Raw genomic sequence first — 14,468 nt, forward strand, 5'->3', positions numbered from 1 at the left:
TGGAACCAAACCAATTAGAGATGAAAGCCACGTGTAAAAAATAGATCTAAAGGTCAAATGTTTGCCATGTCACTTTTCATGATATGAACCACAAATACCGTTAACAAGGGCTTCATATTTGTTTTGTTTTGTTTTTTTTTTTTTTTCATTTTCTATCTTTTTGCAACTTTCATGAATATTCTTTTGAGTTTGTGCTGTCGATAGACTACTATCTATTAATCAATAGAAGCTGTGGAGGATTTGAAATGGTTCTTGAATAAAGGTTTGGAACCCTCTTCCAACTCGTGGGTTAAACATGCAATGAACAAATAAAAAAATATTCGGCCAAAATCTTGGGGGAACAATGAAAAAATATTCAGCCCAAGGCTTGGGGGAAGGTTCCAAACCTTCATTCAAGAACAATTAAATCCTCTAAAACTTCCATTGGTTATAGATAGTAATCCCTAGAAGGCACAAGCTTAAAAGAACATTCAAGAAGAAAGGAAGTGATTCAAAATTTCAAATGGAGAAGAAGCAACATGGACCTGAATGGAAGAACTTCAATGCAAAATGAAGAGTTTGTCTTGTCAATGGTATTACCTTTAGGATTAACTGACTAAGGTCTCCTGCGATTCTTAAGATTTAGACAGTTCATTCAAAATGAATTATTTCAATCTTGCCACATAAGCCATTGAAGAAAAAAAAAGTGAAGGGGTGGTCTGCTTGAGGTGGTCGGTCACTCCTCAAGATGGTGATTGGCCATTCCCCCAGGGGGTGTTTGACCACTATTTTACTCTTTGAGCGAATGGTCGATCACCTCAAAAGAGTGGGGGAGGGATAGGTTAGTGCGACCACCTTCGAGGGTTTGGGGCAATCAACTACCCCTCATCCCCAATGAGATGGTCGATATCTTTCTTGGAAGTGGTCAAACCATTCTATCCACCTTTTGGAGTAGTCGAACCAGTCATTTGGGGCGGCTAACCACCCTTCAAAAGGCGAGGAGATAGTTGGCCATTCCATTGAAGGTAAAATGGTAAGCCACCTCTTTACTTGCTTTACTTTTTTTATACTCGTCTTTAAAGACTTATGTGGCAAGATCCATACCATTTATTTATTTTCTGCACCGAATGCTTTTTTTTTTTGAATCAATGGCAATAATATTCATTCTTGGTAGGTATTTAAACTTTGGCAACTTCTGAAATTTTGGATAAATCAAGCGTTTGGGTTATCAATTTATTTTTGACTATCTAAATCATATTCACCAGTGACAAGTGACAAACCAGTAGCAAGATCAAATGTTTGGGAAAAATGCCAAAAGCAGAAATTTCTTTCTAAACACGATATTAATTCACAAATAAGTAAAATCTCTTTCTTTCCTATAAACTCTAGTTGAACTAATGCTTCCAAGAGAAAATCTCCAATGCTGATCATAAGCAGATCACAGCAACTGAATCATCAGTCTTGAGAGAAGTGTCACCATCTCGACCTTTTTCTATCAACATATAATTATTTGAGTATTATTTGGGAGTGTATATCTTTTCAAAACCTACTCAGCTACAAGCTTCATCAATGTATACCTTAAGCACCTACTCTCTTGCTCCATAACCCCCTGCTAGGCCTCAGAATTTGCTTCAGTAAAGCCATTTTGGGAACATTCCAGTGCTCCACATGTCTGAAGATTTTCATGGAGAGCTCAAGAATGATAATGTTGGAAAGATAGAAAGAATGTATAAGATTGTGAAACTTTTACCTGCTTACTTTTCCTGATTGTGTGTCAAAATAATACTCTGTATACCCAGTTGCTGCAGCATAGAAGAGGTAGGTAGATACACAGGTTTAGTCAATATAACAGGTTTGTTTTTTGTGAATATGTTATGATGCCTTTAATAGAAGAAACTGTTTACAAAAGAGCGCCAATGAGTTCATTGGCTAGAACAATTTGATGCATAAGAACATAATACATACCAGAAAGAATGGGCTTCCAAGGAAATGACATGATACAGCTAAATCGCCAATGCCCAACTCCCTTATCCTGCAATCACAGGAGGATTTGATGTCTGAGATGGCAAACCAGGAAACTTCAAATGATAAAAGAGACGTGGAATGAGGGCCGATTGGGTGTGTGTTTGAGGTGCCTATAAGTATTTTTAAAATTTAAAAAGCTCGTTTAAAATAAAAAAATATATGTTTGATAAAAAAAATTGAAAGCGTTTTTAAAGGTCTAAAAAGTTTAAAAATTATCAAAAATAAAAAATTGAAAGCGTTTTTAAAGGTCTAAAAAGTTTAAAAATTATCAAAAATGCCCGTAACGTATTTTTGACGTAAGCTTAAAAATAAAATTTTTGTCAAAAAACATTTTTTATTTAAAAACTTTATTTCTCAACCGCAACCCTAAACATGAGATTCCAAAGCTCACCTCAAAGTCTTCCCACTTCATCAGCTGCATACTTGACTTTTCTATAAGGTACCCAAAATTTGTACAATTCCTTTTGAAACGGCGAAGCCCTTTAAAGGAACCAGCTGGATCGGCAAATTCACAATCCTCTTCATAAGCATCAAGTGTAAGGTTCCCTAGTCATTGGAAAAGGGAGAATGTTCAGTTAGGCCAAATCGTCTCATAATAGATAAGAGGGAAAAGGGAAGAAATTTCTAAGGCACGACAGAAAAAAAGTCAAATTGGACTAAGAAAACCTGCAATTGAATTTCAAAACAAGCATATGAAGCAACAAAGAACATAGCCCGACAGCCCTCTTCTGAAACAACAGAAAGGGTTTATCTGTGTATTATGCTTGTGGCCACAGGCTAGAGAAAATGAAAATCAGAATCTCATATAAAAGCTAAAGTTTCAGTAAAATTTGTTTACGGGGGTTTGTCTAACCTGTGACGAAATATGATCTTTCAAAGTCATCTTTGATGGTCTCCACAACTATGGCACGCTCAATCACTGCTGACCCATCTCCAGCAAGCTCAAGAACTCTTTCAGGAGCTTCAACATTTGACGGGGAACGGAAGAACGAAGCAGCAATTCCCAGGAGCTCAGAGCCATACCAAGCTATCTTGAGCAGCGCATTCTCGGGTTCGGATTCTCGACTACTCGAAGAATTGCTTCCTGGGTTCTCTCCATTGCATCGCAATCTGTACTTTTTGGGACAGTAATTTGGTTTGAAAATGAGTGTGTGGTGGTGGGAATTGAGATGGGGAGTGATGGAAGCAAAGGAGAGAATAGCTGCCATGTTTCTACACAGAGAGAGAGAGAGAGAGAGAGAGAGAGAGAGAGTGTTTGGTGGTTGGAAGTTGGAGCCGTCTCCCGCGGGTTCTTTCAAGTATCTTAGGCCTAAATAACGGCAGCCATAGAAAACCGAAGCAGATTTTCTATGGCCAGGAGCACACAAGTGCTTCATCAAGTCGGGTCGAACGAATGGGCTCACTGACACGGACCCGAAAGCTAATTGGTTTATTTAGGGGATTCGGATTTTTTTTTTTTTTTTTTTTCCGAATTGCCATTAATTTGATCAAAAAATGTGAAAAAAATATCCTATAGAGAGCCTACATGTCTCATCATGTGAGCACCCGGCTGTCCGAAGCCTGGTCGGACACGTAAACCCTATAAGAATTCTCTCATATTTGATATTCGAACTCCATACAACAAAATTGTTAAGAATTTTTATTCCTAACCGGAATAGGATTTCCTGTTATTAGACCGTTCAAATTTTTAGAGAAAGGTTGCAGAATAAGACGACAAGTAGGTCCTGCAGCCCTTCTTTTAAGTTGCAGAAACTTCTTTTGTCATCTGCCCCACCCAGCCCAACCCCATGTTTATAGGAAGAATTCACGTCGTTGTCTACCATACAAATTACTAGAAAATACAAAAAAAAGTTCCTCAAACAAAAAAATACAATGAAAGCTTCGTCATTTGTTGTCCCTTTATTTCTCTCAAGCCACATTCGGAGTGCTAGTGAAAGGTCAACATTACACTACATTTGTCAACGAATACCAAACCTTTTGAAAACTAAAATGGGCCACTACTTGGAACTGCCAAGTCCAAACACAAAAAAAAAAAAAAAAAAAAAAAAATTGGTTCGTATCATTGGTTACAGACAAAATCTAAGACATACTTTTCTAAAGGGGTTCTTGGATTCTTCAAATCAATGCCATACATGTCACTTATGTTTCCTCTCTTCAGAAAGACTCGCACATTAATTCCCTTGGTTGGGTTGTTCCTTTCTCTCATTTCTTTTTTTGATAAATAAAAAATAATGAGAAAAAAAGAAAAAAAGGAAAAAAAGAGAGATCAGTAGAGACATGAATCACTTCAAGCAAATGAGCAACCTTGTACATTACTTGAAACATTCTCCAGGGCTTGCATCAGCATATCATCTCAATTGCAGCAGGTAAATTGCAAATCTTCCTAGGAAGGAACCCTAAATGTTCTCCATCAGATTGAATGTATATGCTGCCACCGCCTGAGAGGTGCTCCACTTCAATTGACTGCACACTGCAACACAGAGACAAAAAAACGTTTAAATGGTACCAGTGGCGAAGCCAAGAGTCCACTTTAGTGTTAATTCAAAAAAGACATAATAGATTAGTAACTGATCAAATTTAATCGCCAGTAAAATATTAAAGAAATGAGAATTACATTCATTTTTGTACGCTAATAGATAGTTTATTAAAGTTAAATTGAGTTTTCATACAAAATACACCAATTTTTGTTTTTTCTCCAAAAAATTAAAACTAAAAGTACAATGCTTCATGAACTTTGATTTTGATATGTAGCACCATACTCAAAAGTAATTTTTAACAACACAAGTTCATGAATATAAATTTAATATAGAAATATCTTAATAGCTGAAATGCATCTAAGGTAAATCAAAATACTAGCACATGCAACACACCTCAAATAAACCAGTCCACAGCAAAAGGAGAGTGAAAAACTTGATTACAGAGTACATCCTCAAGATGAAAATCAAGTCTAAAGAAATTCAAATTACAAGTTGTTACCTACCACAATAAGCTGCTCCTAAGTCAAAAAGTGTATGAAAATTTGCGGGTCACAGAAGGTGTTTACATATTAAGCATATGAAAATTTACACTCATTTTTCAGAAATAACAATGTAACACATCACTCATAAAGAGAGAGAAAACCTTTTTGAAGATACATTTTCCACCGATAAATGGGTTCCCTTGTATAGCTTATGTAATTTTAGGATAAAGTCATACCACTTGAAGTCCTGAAGAATCACAACCTGCATAGAAAGTTTTTGGCAAATTCAAATTTAAAGGCAAAGCACCTAATTTGAATTATTTAAAACAACTGGCAATCAGTTAGGAAGGAGATTCACAGGAAAACTTTTTTACCTCCAAATTTCCGTTGCTAGGGTGAGCGTTTGGTGTAATCTTCATGCCACCACCAAAATATTTAGCATTTCCTATGCAAATGGCTGTCACTTGAGAATATACTTCCCACTCACCCTCATTGACCTATAACCACAAACAGCATATAAACAAAACTTTTGGTGCAAATAAAAGAAGACTAGAATTCTGTAATGTTAAGGAAAAGTATAAACTATTTTTTTGAACTTTGACTGCACTGACCCTGATTCTAAGGTCTTCATTACGGTGCCCCACAAAGGCTTGCAAAGCACCAAGAACGTAGCACAAATTTCCGAATCTCTTGTATCTAGAAGCATAATAACCTGCCTTTGCACTCCTGCAAAATTTTATAGATATAGTAGTGACATATTTAATATCAGCTTTAACGTTCAATCTAAAATCATCAAGTTAACCTTACAAATGAATATCAGCAACATTAATGAAGTAGTGTAATTCTCCGTGTTCTCTACTAATAACCCCAACATCTATCCTTGATCTCAGCCCTGAAAAACAACTTTCTTAGCACAGTATAAATGACAAAGTCATGTACATGAAGAATTAGTTAGTGGAAGCTCCTCAAGTCTTGGACCAACACAAGCATGGCACAAGGACAGAAGGATTAAACGAAAACTGAAAGGTACCTTTAGCTATGCGTTCAATGGCTTCATGAGGATCATTTTTCCTGATGAATGTATGAAAATAGATTCTACAATTAATGATCTAGAACATGTAATATATAATTAAAATTAGACAGGAAAATGGAATCAAGAGAAATGAGATCGAAGCGACATGAACTAACCAGCCAAATGTTCTTGCAAAGTCAGACCCAGTCCCCAGGGGTATGAGCTGTAGGAAGGCACAATAAAATTTTATATCTCCTCTAGAAAAATCCATGCAAACCAGATCACAAATCAGACTAACAAGTTACAGTTGACTGAATTTTGCAGTTAAGATGAGCAGAAAGCAGGATCTAAATCAAAACTACCATAGACTGATGGTATCACTCACACCAAGTGCAGTTGGATGAGCAACCTCTCTTTCATGATTAGCAACAGGTTTTCCATCCCAGAAGAAGCCATTAACAACCTGCTTATTGCAAGTCCATGTGGATCAGTAGCATTCTCTTTATTAAATACATTTTTTGTATGAAATAATGTGAATATCATGAATTACCAAGCTTAAAAAATTGCCAAATATCAACTCCTCATATTGTTACAATCCAATAGAAAATTTTCACACCAAAATCTAGAACAAACTTATATTTGCCCGCAATTGGGCAGAAGCCATTGTTTATACAACAGAATACTCGATGAGTAAATTCTTGTCTCTTTATTAAATCCATTCATCCTAGCAAATTGCTTATGTAAATATATGTTTTGAGTTAAATGTAACGTTGAACACCTCATGAAGAGTTCCATCACCTCCAACTGCAATCACAGCATCTGCACCCTCCCGTATAGCCTGCATACAAGAAGATTAAGTGTAGAAGAACTAATAATGACCACCCCTTTAACAGAACCTAAAATAGGTTCAAGCCCAACCTACAAAGGCTCCAATCCCTACCTCCCTCGTTATGTCAATTGCATGAGAAGGACCTGAAGTCAAGGATTCACATATCTGGCCACAATACACAAAATCATCACAAACTGAAACAAATCTCAAGAAAACAAATGACTTTGCACAAATATGTAACAGATGTGGAACATCCCTCAATAGACTGGATAAATGTTGATGTGATCAATATCATCACAAATGACTTGTGAAGGTAAAGAAAAATGAGTTCACTACAAACATTATACATTTAAAATACATTGGAACTCTAAAAAAACTAAAGCACTCCACATCCTCCATCATGCCTAAATAATTACCACAACGTAGTGAAATTCTTTACAATATAATCTAAATAATTTGGATTAGTCTGTATGTGAGATCAAAAAGAATTATAAGAACAAAGAAAATTAAAATGAATCGACTAATTATATAATTGGTTTCATCTAAAATACAAAAACATGAAGATCCTGACATAGAGAAAAGTGTATGTTGACGTATTAAATAAATTATTAAATACTATATTTTTTTATTAACTTAAGCTTTTGGGATAAATAGTAATTTAACATAGTACCAGATCTAAAGTCCTGATTCAAAACTGGCTCCACAGGTTACCCATATTTATATTTTCAATTAAATATTTTACCTATTGGGTTTACTTATTAAAGAAGAATTTGAGGCCCTCCACGTGAAGGAAAATCTGCATTAAAGAATAAATTAAACAATTAACTATTTCCTATCAATTTAAGTGTTTAGGACTGAAGTAATGATTTAACAATGGCCACTATCATCATGTCCAGAATAAAATTTTATACATGAAAAATCATCATCACAAGATTTCATAGTGACTTAAACGGGGCGGAATATCTCTCAGGTTCATGCATATTCAGTGTAATCCGAGATAATTAACATCGTTCACTTGACAACGAAAAGAACAAAAAAAAAAAAAATTCAATGAAAGAGAGAACTCACATTGCATTCTCTACCGAGGCGGGACCTTAAATACGGAAGTAATTTCTTCCACTCCTTACCCGTTCTACCATTTGCACCTGCTCCAATTTCAAGCCAAAAAAAAAATTAATAAGTCATTGAAGCTGAAGCTTTTCGTTGAGGACCTATAATGCTCTTCAATTTGATAGCTCAAAACGAAATAAAGAAAAAGGAAATTGAATAGGCCTATTCTTCGGAGAAAACAAGGAGAGACCTCGAGGATTGACGACGAAAACGATGTCGCGGCGGGGTGAGATGGAGGAGGGCCCGCCTCGGTGAATCGAACGGTCGGCGGAGAGATCAGGTGCCAGGGGTTGCTCGGCTCTGAAACCCGAGGGTTTTGCCATTGCTACTCCCACTCTTCCCAATGCTATCTGATAGTAAATGCTCGACATCTTTTTGTTTTCCAGTGCTTTTTCGGTTAAGTACCTGCCTTTTTAGATTCCTGTCCTTAAACGATGTTACTGCTTTGTTAGCGCCACTTTATCAGAGATTTTGTAAACATAATCCGTTGACCTGGGATTGGATCCGGTTTCTGGCGATCGTTCTCAAGTACAATATGGTTTTTTTAATTTTTATACTGAGAAGTGAGAACAGCAACGGTTTCATAGAAAATAAATAAAAGAGAGAAAAAAAAAAAAAAAAACGGTTTTTTGAAAAATATTAAAAACTCATTTGAGTGACGACAATTGAAAATATTGATTAAAACTATGAATTTAGCGAGTTTTCTTGTAAATTGTGTTAGGCAAATGGGCATTTGGAATTGTGATTTCGCAAGAATAATCTGTGTTTTTAAAATATATCACAAAACATAATGCGTTTAGTATTGCGATTTAAAAAGCATTTCATTTAAAATATAAAAAAAAATTGCGATTTCTATAAGCAGACTATGTGATGCTTATTTGAAAAAGTGCGAATTAAAATTGCACTTATTGAAATCATAATTTCAAACAAACCTTTAGTCTATAAAATTGTTACGTATCTCTTGAACACATGAGAAGTGTGAATCGAAATTTCATTCAATATCTCCTTTTTTAATTTTTTATTTTTTGCCATAAATTATTTAATAATGTTGATGTAGCACTCTAAATTAATTATTATTATTATTTTATTACTTAACAAAGATAAATCCAATGATTAGTTGAAAGTGACACATCAGATTTGTTAGATAAAATTATATCTAAATATATATTCAAATGTTGAACTTCACATCCACCCCTCAATGTTCGATCAAGAGAATCAAGATGCAATGTGCCGCATCTCATAGTGCCACAATTATGGAAAATGACAAAAGCTAACAATCCCAAGCAGAATTTGTACCAACAGTTGCCGATAGTGGCATCTTTGGAGTTTGGCCTTATCTTTCATGCGAAATGCACTTTAGAAGTTGGCAATTGAGAGAGAGGAACTCTAATCAACTTACAAAATCTTAACCGTTTCTGCTCAAGGTCCATGTGTGGCTTAGATTAGTTAAGCAAGAAATTGCCGACTAATTTTCTACAATTTAGTTTATTAAATTGACATAATTAAAATACACATATTTTTAATTCTCACATATATTTTAAAATTTACTCCAATCTAGTTTGAAATAAAATTTTATTTTAACTCCCCTAGCCTGAAATTAGGGATTAGTCACCAATGTTTAAGCATTTCAAAAGTTACAAAAAGAATTTCAATCGCTGATTTCCAATGTCATATCATCTCAATACATTTGAGTGAACTTCAATTGCTAGATTGTGGTTGGAACAATATTCTCGATTACTTAGTTTTAGGATATAGCAAGATTTCATCTGCTAATCCATATCTACAAATCATAATCCACAATCATCAATATCAAACCAACCAAATTCCATCTGCTAATCCCAAATCCATATAAAAGGAGGAGACCATTGAGCTTCAATTTCGATAATGAGAATGGCTTGGCAGTTCTTGTGACTTCCCTGAATACGATTAACAATTACCCCCAAATAATTTTCCAAAGCCGATTTTCAGTTATTGATCTTTGCTTCTTGTTTCTCAAACAATAGAGAGAGAGAGAGAGCTTGCTATGGCATGAAGGCGTAGATATGAAGGGCAACACAAGCAATTTTTGTTTCCCAAACAATAGACAAGTCAAAATTACTCCGGGTATTAAGGCAACATATTGACACTTTTTTAACAAAGCCATATACCACCCACTTCCCAGTTTCCTTGTTAAGTTCAGCAAATAGTAATGGGAAGTAGGCTAGTAGACTTGCTTAAATGACAGTAAGAAATCAAACTTCCTTAATCAGTCAAAAGCACCAAAGAATTTGATAAAAACAGAGAAGATAACTCTTATAAAGAAGTATTTTCCTCTTCAGAAAGGAAAGACAATAAATATGCCCAAATGATATAAATGTGAAAGACAACTACACAATTACAACAGCATGATTTACACATCCAAATCATTTCCATTTAACATCATCACTAAGGGCATAACGAGCAAACATACAACAGAATAGCAAAAAGATGCAATTCAATCTTTGGTCTTGGGAAAAAAAAGAAGAAAAGGAACACTTATCTCCGCGATCTGCCCCTTGATTTTGAATCAAAATGGTGAGCCTTCAGCTTCTTTTTGCGCATCAAAGTTGTAGTGCCACTACCCTCTCGGAATGGCATCCCCATGAGAGCCAAAAGTCTTTGGGCTTCTTGATCAGTTTTAGCTGTTGTTGTAATACAAACATCCATTCCCCTTCCTTTACCAAGTGCATCATATGGGATCTCCGGAAATACACTCTGTTCACGAATCCCGACGCTGTAATTCCCATTTCCATCAAAGCTGTTTGGGTTTACACCTTGAAAATCCCTTGTCCTAGGAAATCCCAAGTTAATGAGCCGATCTAAGAAGGAATACATTATCTGTCAAAAACAAACAACATGCATAAAGCAAAAAAAATTAATATGTATGGTAAAAGCAATGAATGCCAGTTTATAATCCTGTGGGCAAAGATGCATTACTGAATTCTTGATAATACAGAGACGCACAAGGATGTATATTGCAAGAAATAGGTTATGATTCGTTCAATGTGAGAATGGCAGAGTTTGCGGCAAGTAATCCATTATATTTAAGAAAAAACATGCCATAGGCACATGCAGACAAACACAGAGACAATCTTAAAGAAAACCAATTATAAGGAACAGCAATTTCTTGCAATTAAGTCATTGTGATTTGATGAGCACAGTCATCATCTCTACTATTTCTCTTCTGTCTATTCTCTCTACAATAGTCATGTCAAAATCAAGTGAATAATCATTGCAATGATGTCTACAAGATCGTCTAGAGCATTCACAATGTTATCTGACACATTCAAAAGAGACGATGAAAAAAACTAATAACCATAATAACAATGAAAATTCCATCACATGAGATAAAATGTTTGTGTTGATAGTATAAGATAATTCAGGTCAGGTCAATTTCAAGCACTACCAGTTACAAAATAAGATAAAATTCAATTCAATCGAGAATCAAAATCAAATGATTATATATATATATTATAAAATCAAAAGATGATATGAACCTTTAGGTCTACATACTACCATTACAGACAACAAAAAGCATATATCCCTAAAATCTAAATTGAAGAAATCAATGGAACAAACTTAAGAGCAGCTCAGATAATAAGAACCACACTTGAAGGAACAAAACATGCTTACGCTTCCTCTTAGTGTGACAGCAATCCCCAGTGGTTGACCTTCCCTGATCTTGAAGGTGGCAATGGCAACTCTTGCTCGTGTCTTTATAGGCCTCTGCCCGGTAATGAGTGCCAGGTCATTCAATGCCGCTTCCAAACCCTTTGAGTTCTGCTGAGCATCCCCAATACCACAATTCACCACAACCTTCTCAACCTTTGGAACCTATATATTGCCAAATTGAAGATAGAAAAATAATTCATGATCTATTCCATTTGAAATACTAAAGCACAAAATCTGCTGACAACAAAATGAACAATAACTCAAACAAAAAATCCCAAAAGGCCCCCCATTTTTTTTCCAATCGATAATGTTGTTGTTTGGCTACCAAGAAAATAAATAAAGGAAAACAAACGAAAAGAAAATTTATTTCTATGTTCTGTTTTTCTCAGACTCCAGAAAAATGGAACGACCAGCTCATGAGCTCATCTACGTAGTACTAAACTCTAATTAGTTGATTTTTTATTAATGGTGATTAGTTTTCTCAGTAACCAAACAAAACCCACCTCAAACCATTTCCCTTAAAACAAATATACCTCATTCAATAAGCCAATACACAACTAAAAGCAGTAATAAAAAATCGATATATCATAATCTCCAAAACGCTCTTCTTCAGCTCCAAAATCAAACCCCCATAAACCCCTAATGAGCCAAATCCAGATAATCCAATTATTCATATAATTCATTGATGTGTTACTCTAATGAGTACAAACGAAAAAGATAGTTACCTCGTGGATATTCTTGTACGAGAACTCTTCCTTGAGCTTGGGGATGATTTTCTCGAGGTAGGTGGCTTTGAGCCGATTGACCTTCTCGGCCTCCGACTTCTCCACCAGCACTGCCCCAGTCATCGCCTTCACTGAGACGACCCGAACTCCGTGACTTCCGTGAGGGACTCGGGCGGACACTGGGACCGAAACGAGCGGGAACTGGCCGTGAAACGACGACGTCGCGGAGCGTAAGATAGAGGGACTCGCCATGACTGGTTGTCACACTGTCAAGTGCGTACAGAGCCTTTGGCAGGAGGAGGGTGGGGTTTTAGAGTAAATGATGGCGAAATAGGCTTTAATTGGAAATTATTTACCAGAATGCCGAGGGCTTTGGTTGGTCTTGTGGGTTTTTTGTAAAAATTATAAACAGCAAGGGTAGATTTTAGTGTCCAGCTATCTCTGAATATAAGAGAAGAGGATAAGGGGTAGTCCTAGGGCTTTGAGACGTTTTGTGGTTGTGCTACAGGTCGTTCATGATATGTCGTCTAGCGAAAAGATTATGCTATCTAGCGAAAAGATTATGCTACGCGTAGTGGTTGAGTACCACGTGACATCCCGTCGTCTAATCTTTTCGCTATGGACCTCGTTTACACTAATCTTTTCAAGTAAAAACATTTCTCTCAAGTAATAAATTTTTTTTATTACCATTTACCATCACCAGCGGTGGTTGTCTTAAGGCAATTTTTAAGTGGTTAGGTAAATTTATATTTTTATGGGACTGAGTCGAACAATAATTTAATTGAAATTAGTAAGCGTTTGTAATTTCTGTTGTTTAAGTCCCTTCTATCCCACCCAAATAGAGTAACCAATTTAATTGTCTCCTTCTATCTTTTATTTGCGTCTTAAATTGAATTTAATATTTAAATGAAAGGTGTTTGTGAGAAGGCTTAAATGCCCTTTTTTAGACATGATAAACACTTTTGAGTTATACTTGGAATTAATTTCACTCACTTTCTTTCTCGTCAAAAATTTAAAATTAACTCTAAACTATTACTATGACACGTAGCTGTAGTTTTTTTTTTACAACCCCTAAACCAAATCCAACACTTTTTAACATCATAATTAAATGAGTCATGATTTATTGTAAAAAAAAAAATTAAAAAAAAAGTTATGATTTATATTAATAAAGGATCAATAATGTGCTACATCAAGGAACAAATTATGTTTGGAAAAATATTTACATAGCTGGCCACATGGCCCCATATATAATTCTGGTTCAAGCTTATAATGAAACCCTTCGTTGTGTTGTTATAGATTATTGATATTTGATAATGAATATATTTAGTTTTTATTTATATATTACTATATTAGTTCATTTGTTTCCCTCTTACAGTTTCAGTATATTATGTAGACGTTTTATTTTATATAGTATATATATTGTGTCACTCTAAGAATAAGGTATTTTTTTAAAATTATCATTTAATTAAAATTCAATTATGATTGATCATAAGATTAATAGTAATTTTAGAAGCCACACCATTCTTTAAGTGATACAATAATAACTTGTAGTATTACTCGACATGAAATATACTTGGATTTTGTTGAAATATGTATTAATAAGTTATAATTGACAATAAACCATACCAATTTTATTTATTTATTTTATTTTTCTCAAAGTAATAAGGTTTAGACCCGCATTTCATTGCCACTTTTTTCCCACCTACCCCTTAAACGTGGGATTATTCTAACCAATGCATAAGCCACCTGCCCCATGTTACTGCGCAAGGACAAATGGGGACAAGACAGACATTACCCTTTTTTTAAAAAAAATAAAATAAAATAATTAGCATTACTCAATTCAAATGCAATATATATAATAATACCAATGAAATCCATAATAATCAACTACTACCATATCCATAAGAATTTGTAGTCAACCTTGCAAAATGATTGATTTTTTTTTTTTCATTACCTATATTTTGTTCACATGCTTGAAAGAATAATACCAAGTACGTGCCAAATGATATAGATTGGGATTCAAATTGCTTACTAATAATTCCAACAATTTTATAAAATAAAATAAAATAATAGATTGTTACTATTTTTTTTTCTTTGACAATTCTGCACAATGGGAGGAAAAGAGGGAGGTGGGATTTT

The 14,468-nt window shown here is 34.9% G+C and overlaps 3 protein-coding genes across 6 annotated transcripts; all 3 read right to left on the bottom strand.

Annotated features, from left to right (window-relative positions):
- Positions 1 to 1,246: 1,246 nt before the first annotated feature.
- Positions 1,247 to 3,365, bottom strand: LOC132187608 (Nuclear transport factor 2 (NTF2) family protein). 4 transcript variants are annotated; one of them, XM_059601972.2, is made up of 6 exons: positions 2,858 to 3,365; positions 2,396 to 2,550; positions 1,945 to 2,011; positions 1,738 to 1,781; positions 1,557 to 1,651; positions 1,247 to 1,471 (listed from the first exon to the last, which is right to left on the bottom strand). In XM_059601972.2, exons 1-5 carry the CDS (start codon positions 3,210 to 3,212, stop codon positions 1,592 to 1,594), a joined length of 681 nt encoding a protein of 226 aa, XP_059457955.2. In that variant the 5' UTR covers positions 3,213 to 3,365; the 3' UTR covers positions 1,247 to 1,471; positions 1,557 to 1,591. The 4 variants fall into 4 exon arrangements, with proteins under 4 accessions (XP_059457955.2, XP_059457953.2, XP_059457954.2 ...); XM_059601970.2 differs by having other exon boundaries at positions 1,730 to 1,781; positions 2,858 to 3,363; XM_059601971.2 differs by having other exon boundaries at positions 1,247 to 1,651; positions 2,858 to 3,364.
- A 593-nt stretch (positions 3,366 to 3,958) lies between these two features.
- Positions 3,959 to 8,732, bottom strand: LCBK2 (Diacylglycerol kinase family protein). The gene is made up of 12 exons (XM_059600308.2): positions 8,105 to 8,732; positions 7,873 to 7,949; positions 6,916 to 6,969; positions 6,754 to 6,813; positions 6,361 to 6,438; positions 6,152 to 6,198; positions 5,994 to 6,034; positions 5,771 to 5,855; positions 5,575 to 5,689; positions 5,338 to 5,460; positions 5,125 to 5,225; positions 3,959 to 4,474 (listed from the first exon to the last, which is right to left on the bottom strand). The coding sequence occupies exons 1-12, from the start codon at positions 8,283 to 8,285 to the stop codon at positions 4,345 to 4,347; spliced, it is 1,092 nt and encodes a 363-aa protein (XP_059456291.2). The 5' UTR covers positions 8,286 to 8,732; the 3' UTR covers positions 3,959 to 4,344.
- Positions 8,733 to 10,159: 1,427 nt separating this feature from the next.
- On the bottom strand, positions 10,160 to 12,625 carry LOC132186374 (Ribosomal L5P family protein). The gene is made up of 3 exons (XM_059600309.2): positions 12,330 to 12,625; positions 11,566 to 11,766; positions 10,160 to 10,770 (listed from the first exon to the last, which is right to left on the bottom strand). Exons 1-3 carry the CDS (start codon positions 12,579 to 12,581, stop codon positions 10,429 to 10,431), a joined length of 795 nt encoding a protein of 264 aa, XP_059456292.1. The 5' UTR covers positions 12,582 to 12,625; the 3' UTR covers positions 10,160 to 10,428.
- Between the last annotated feature and the right edge of the window lie 1,843 nt (positions 12,626 to 14,468).

This window comes from Corylus avellana, chromosome 6, assembly GCF_965113065.1.
Source record: "Corylus avellana chromosome 6, dhCorAvel1.hap1.2, whole genome shotgun sequence".
In the NCBI taxonomy this organism is placed as follows: domain Eukaryota; kingdom Viridiplantae; phylum Streptophyta; class Magnoliopsida; order Fagales; family Betulaceae; genus Corylus; species Corylus avellana.

Bases quoted from the DNA above. Each gene is read 5' to 3' on its own strand.
- LOC132187608 (XM_059601970.2), bottom strand. From the start codon at position 3,212: ATGGCAGCTATTCTCTCCTTTGCTTCCATCACTCCCCATCTCAATTCC. The intron at 2,551-2,857 runs GTTAGACAAACC...TCCAATGACTAG, and splicing joins AAGATCATATTTCGTCACAG to GGAACCTTACACTTGATGCT. The intron at 2,012-2,395 runs GTGAGCTTTGGA...CTGTGATTGCAG, and splicing joins TGAAGTGGGAAGACTTTGAG to GATAAGGGAGTTGGGCATTG.
- LCBK2 (XM_059600308.2), bottom strand. From the start codon at position 8,285: ATGTCGAGCATTTACTATCAGATAGCATTGGGAAGAGTGGGAGTAGCA. The intron at 6,035-6,151 runs GTTAGTTCATGT...TACATTCATCAG, and splicing joins TTTGCAAGAACATTTGGCTG to GAAAAATGATCCTCATGAAG. The intron at 5,856-5,993 runs GTACCTTTCAGT...GTTGTTTTTCAG, and splicing joins CATTGAACGCATAGCTAAAG to GGCTGAGATCAAGGATAGAT.
- LOC132186374 (XM_059600309.2), bottom strand. From the start codon at position 12,581: ATGGCGAGTCCCTCTATCTTACGCTCCGCGACGTCGTCGTTTCACGGC. The intron at 11,767-12,329 runs GTAACTATCTTT...GGCAATATATAG, and splicing joins CGTACAAGAATATCCACGAG to GTTCCAAAGGTTGAGAAGGT. The intron at 10,771-11,565 runs GTAAGCATGTTT...TGTTTTTGACAG, and splicing joins CTGTCACACTAAGAGGAAGC to ATAATGTATTCCTTCTTAGA.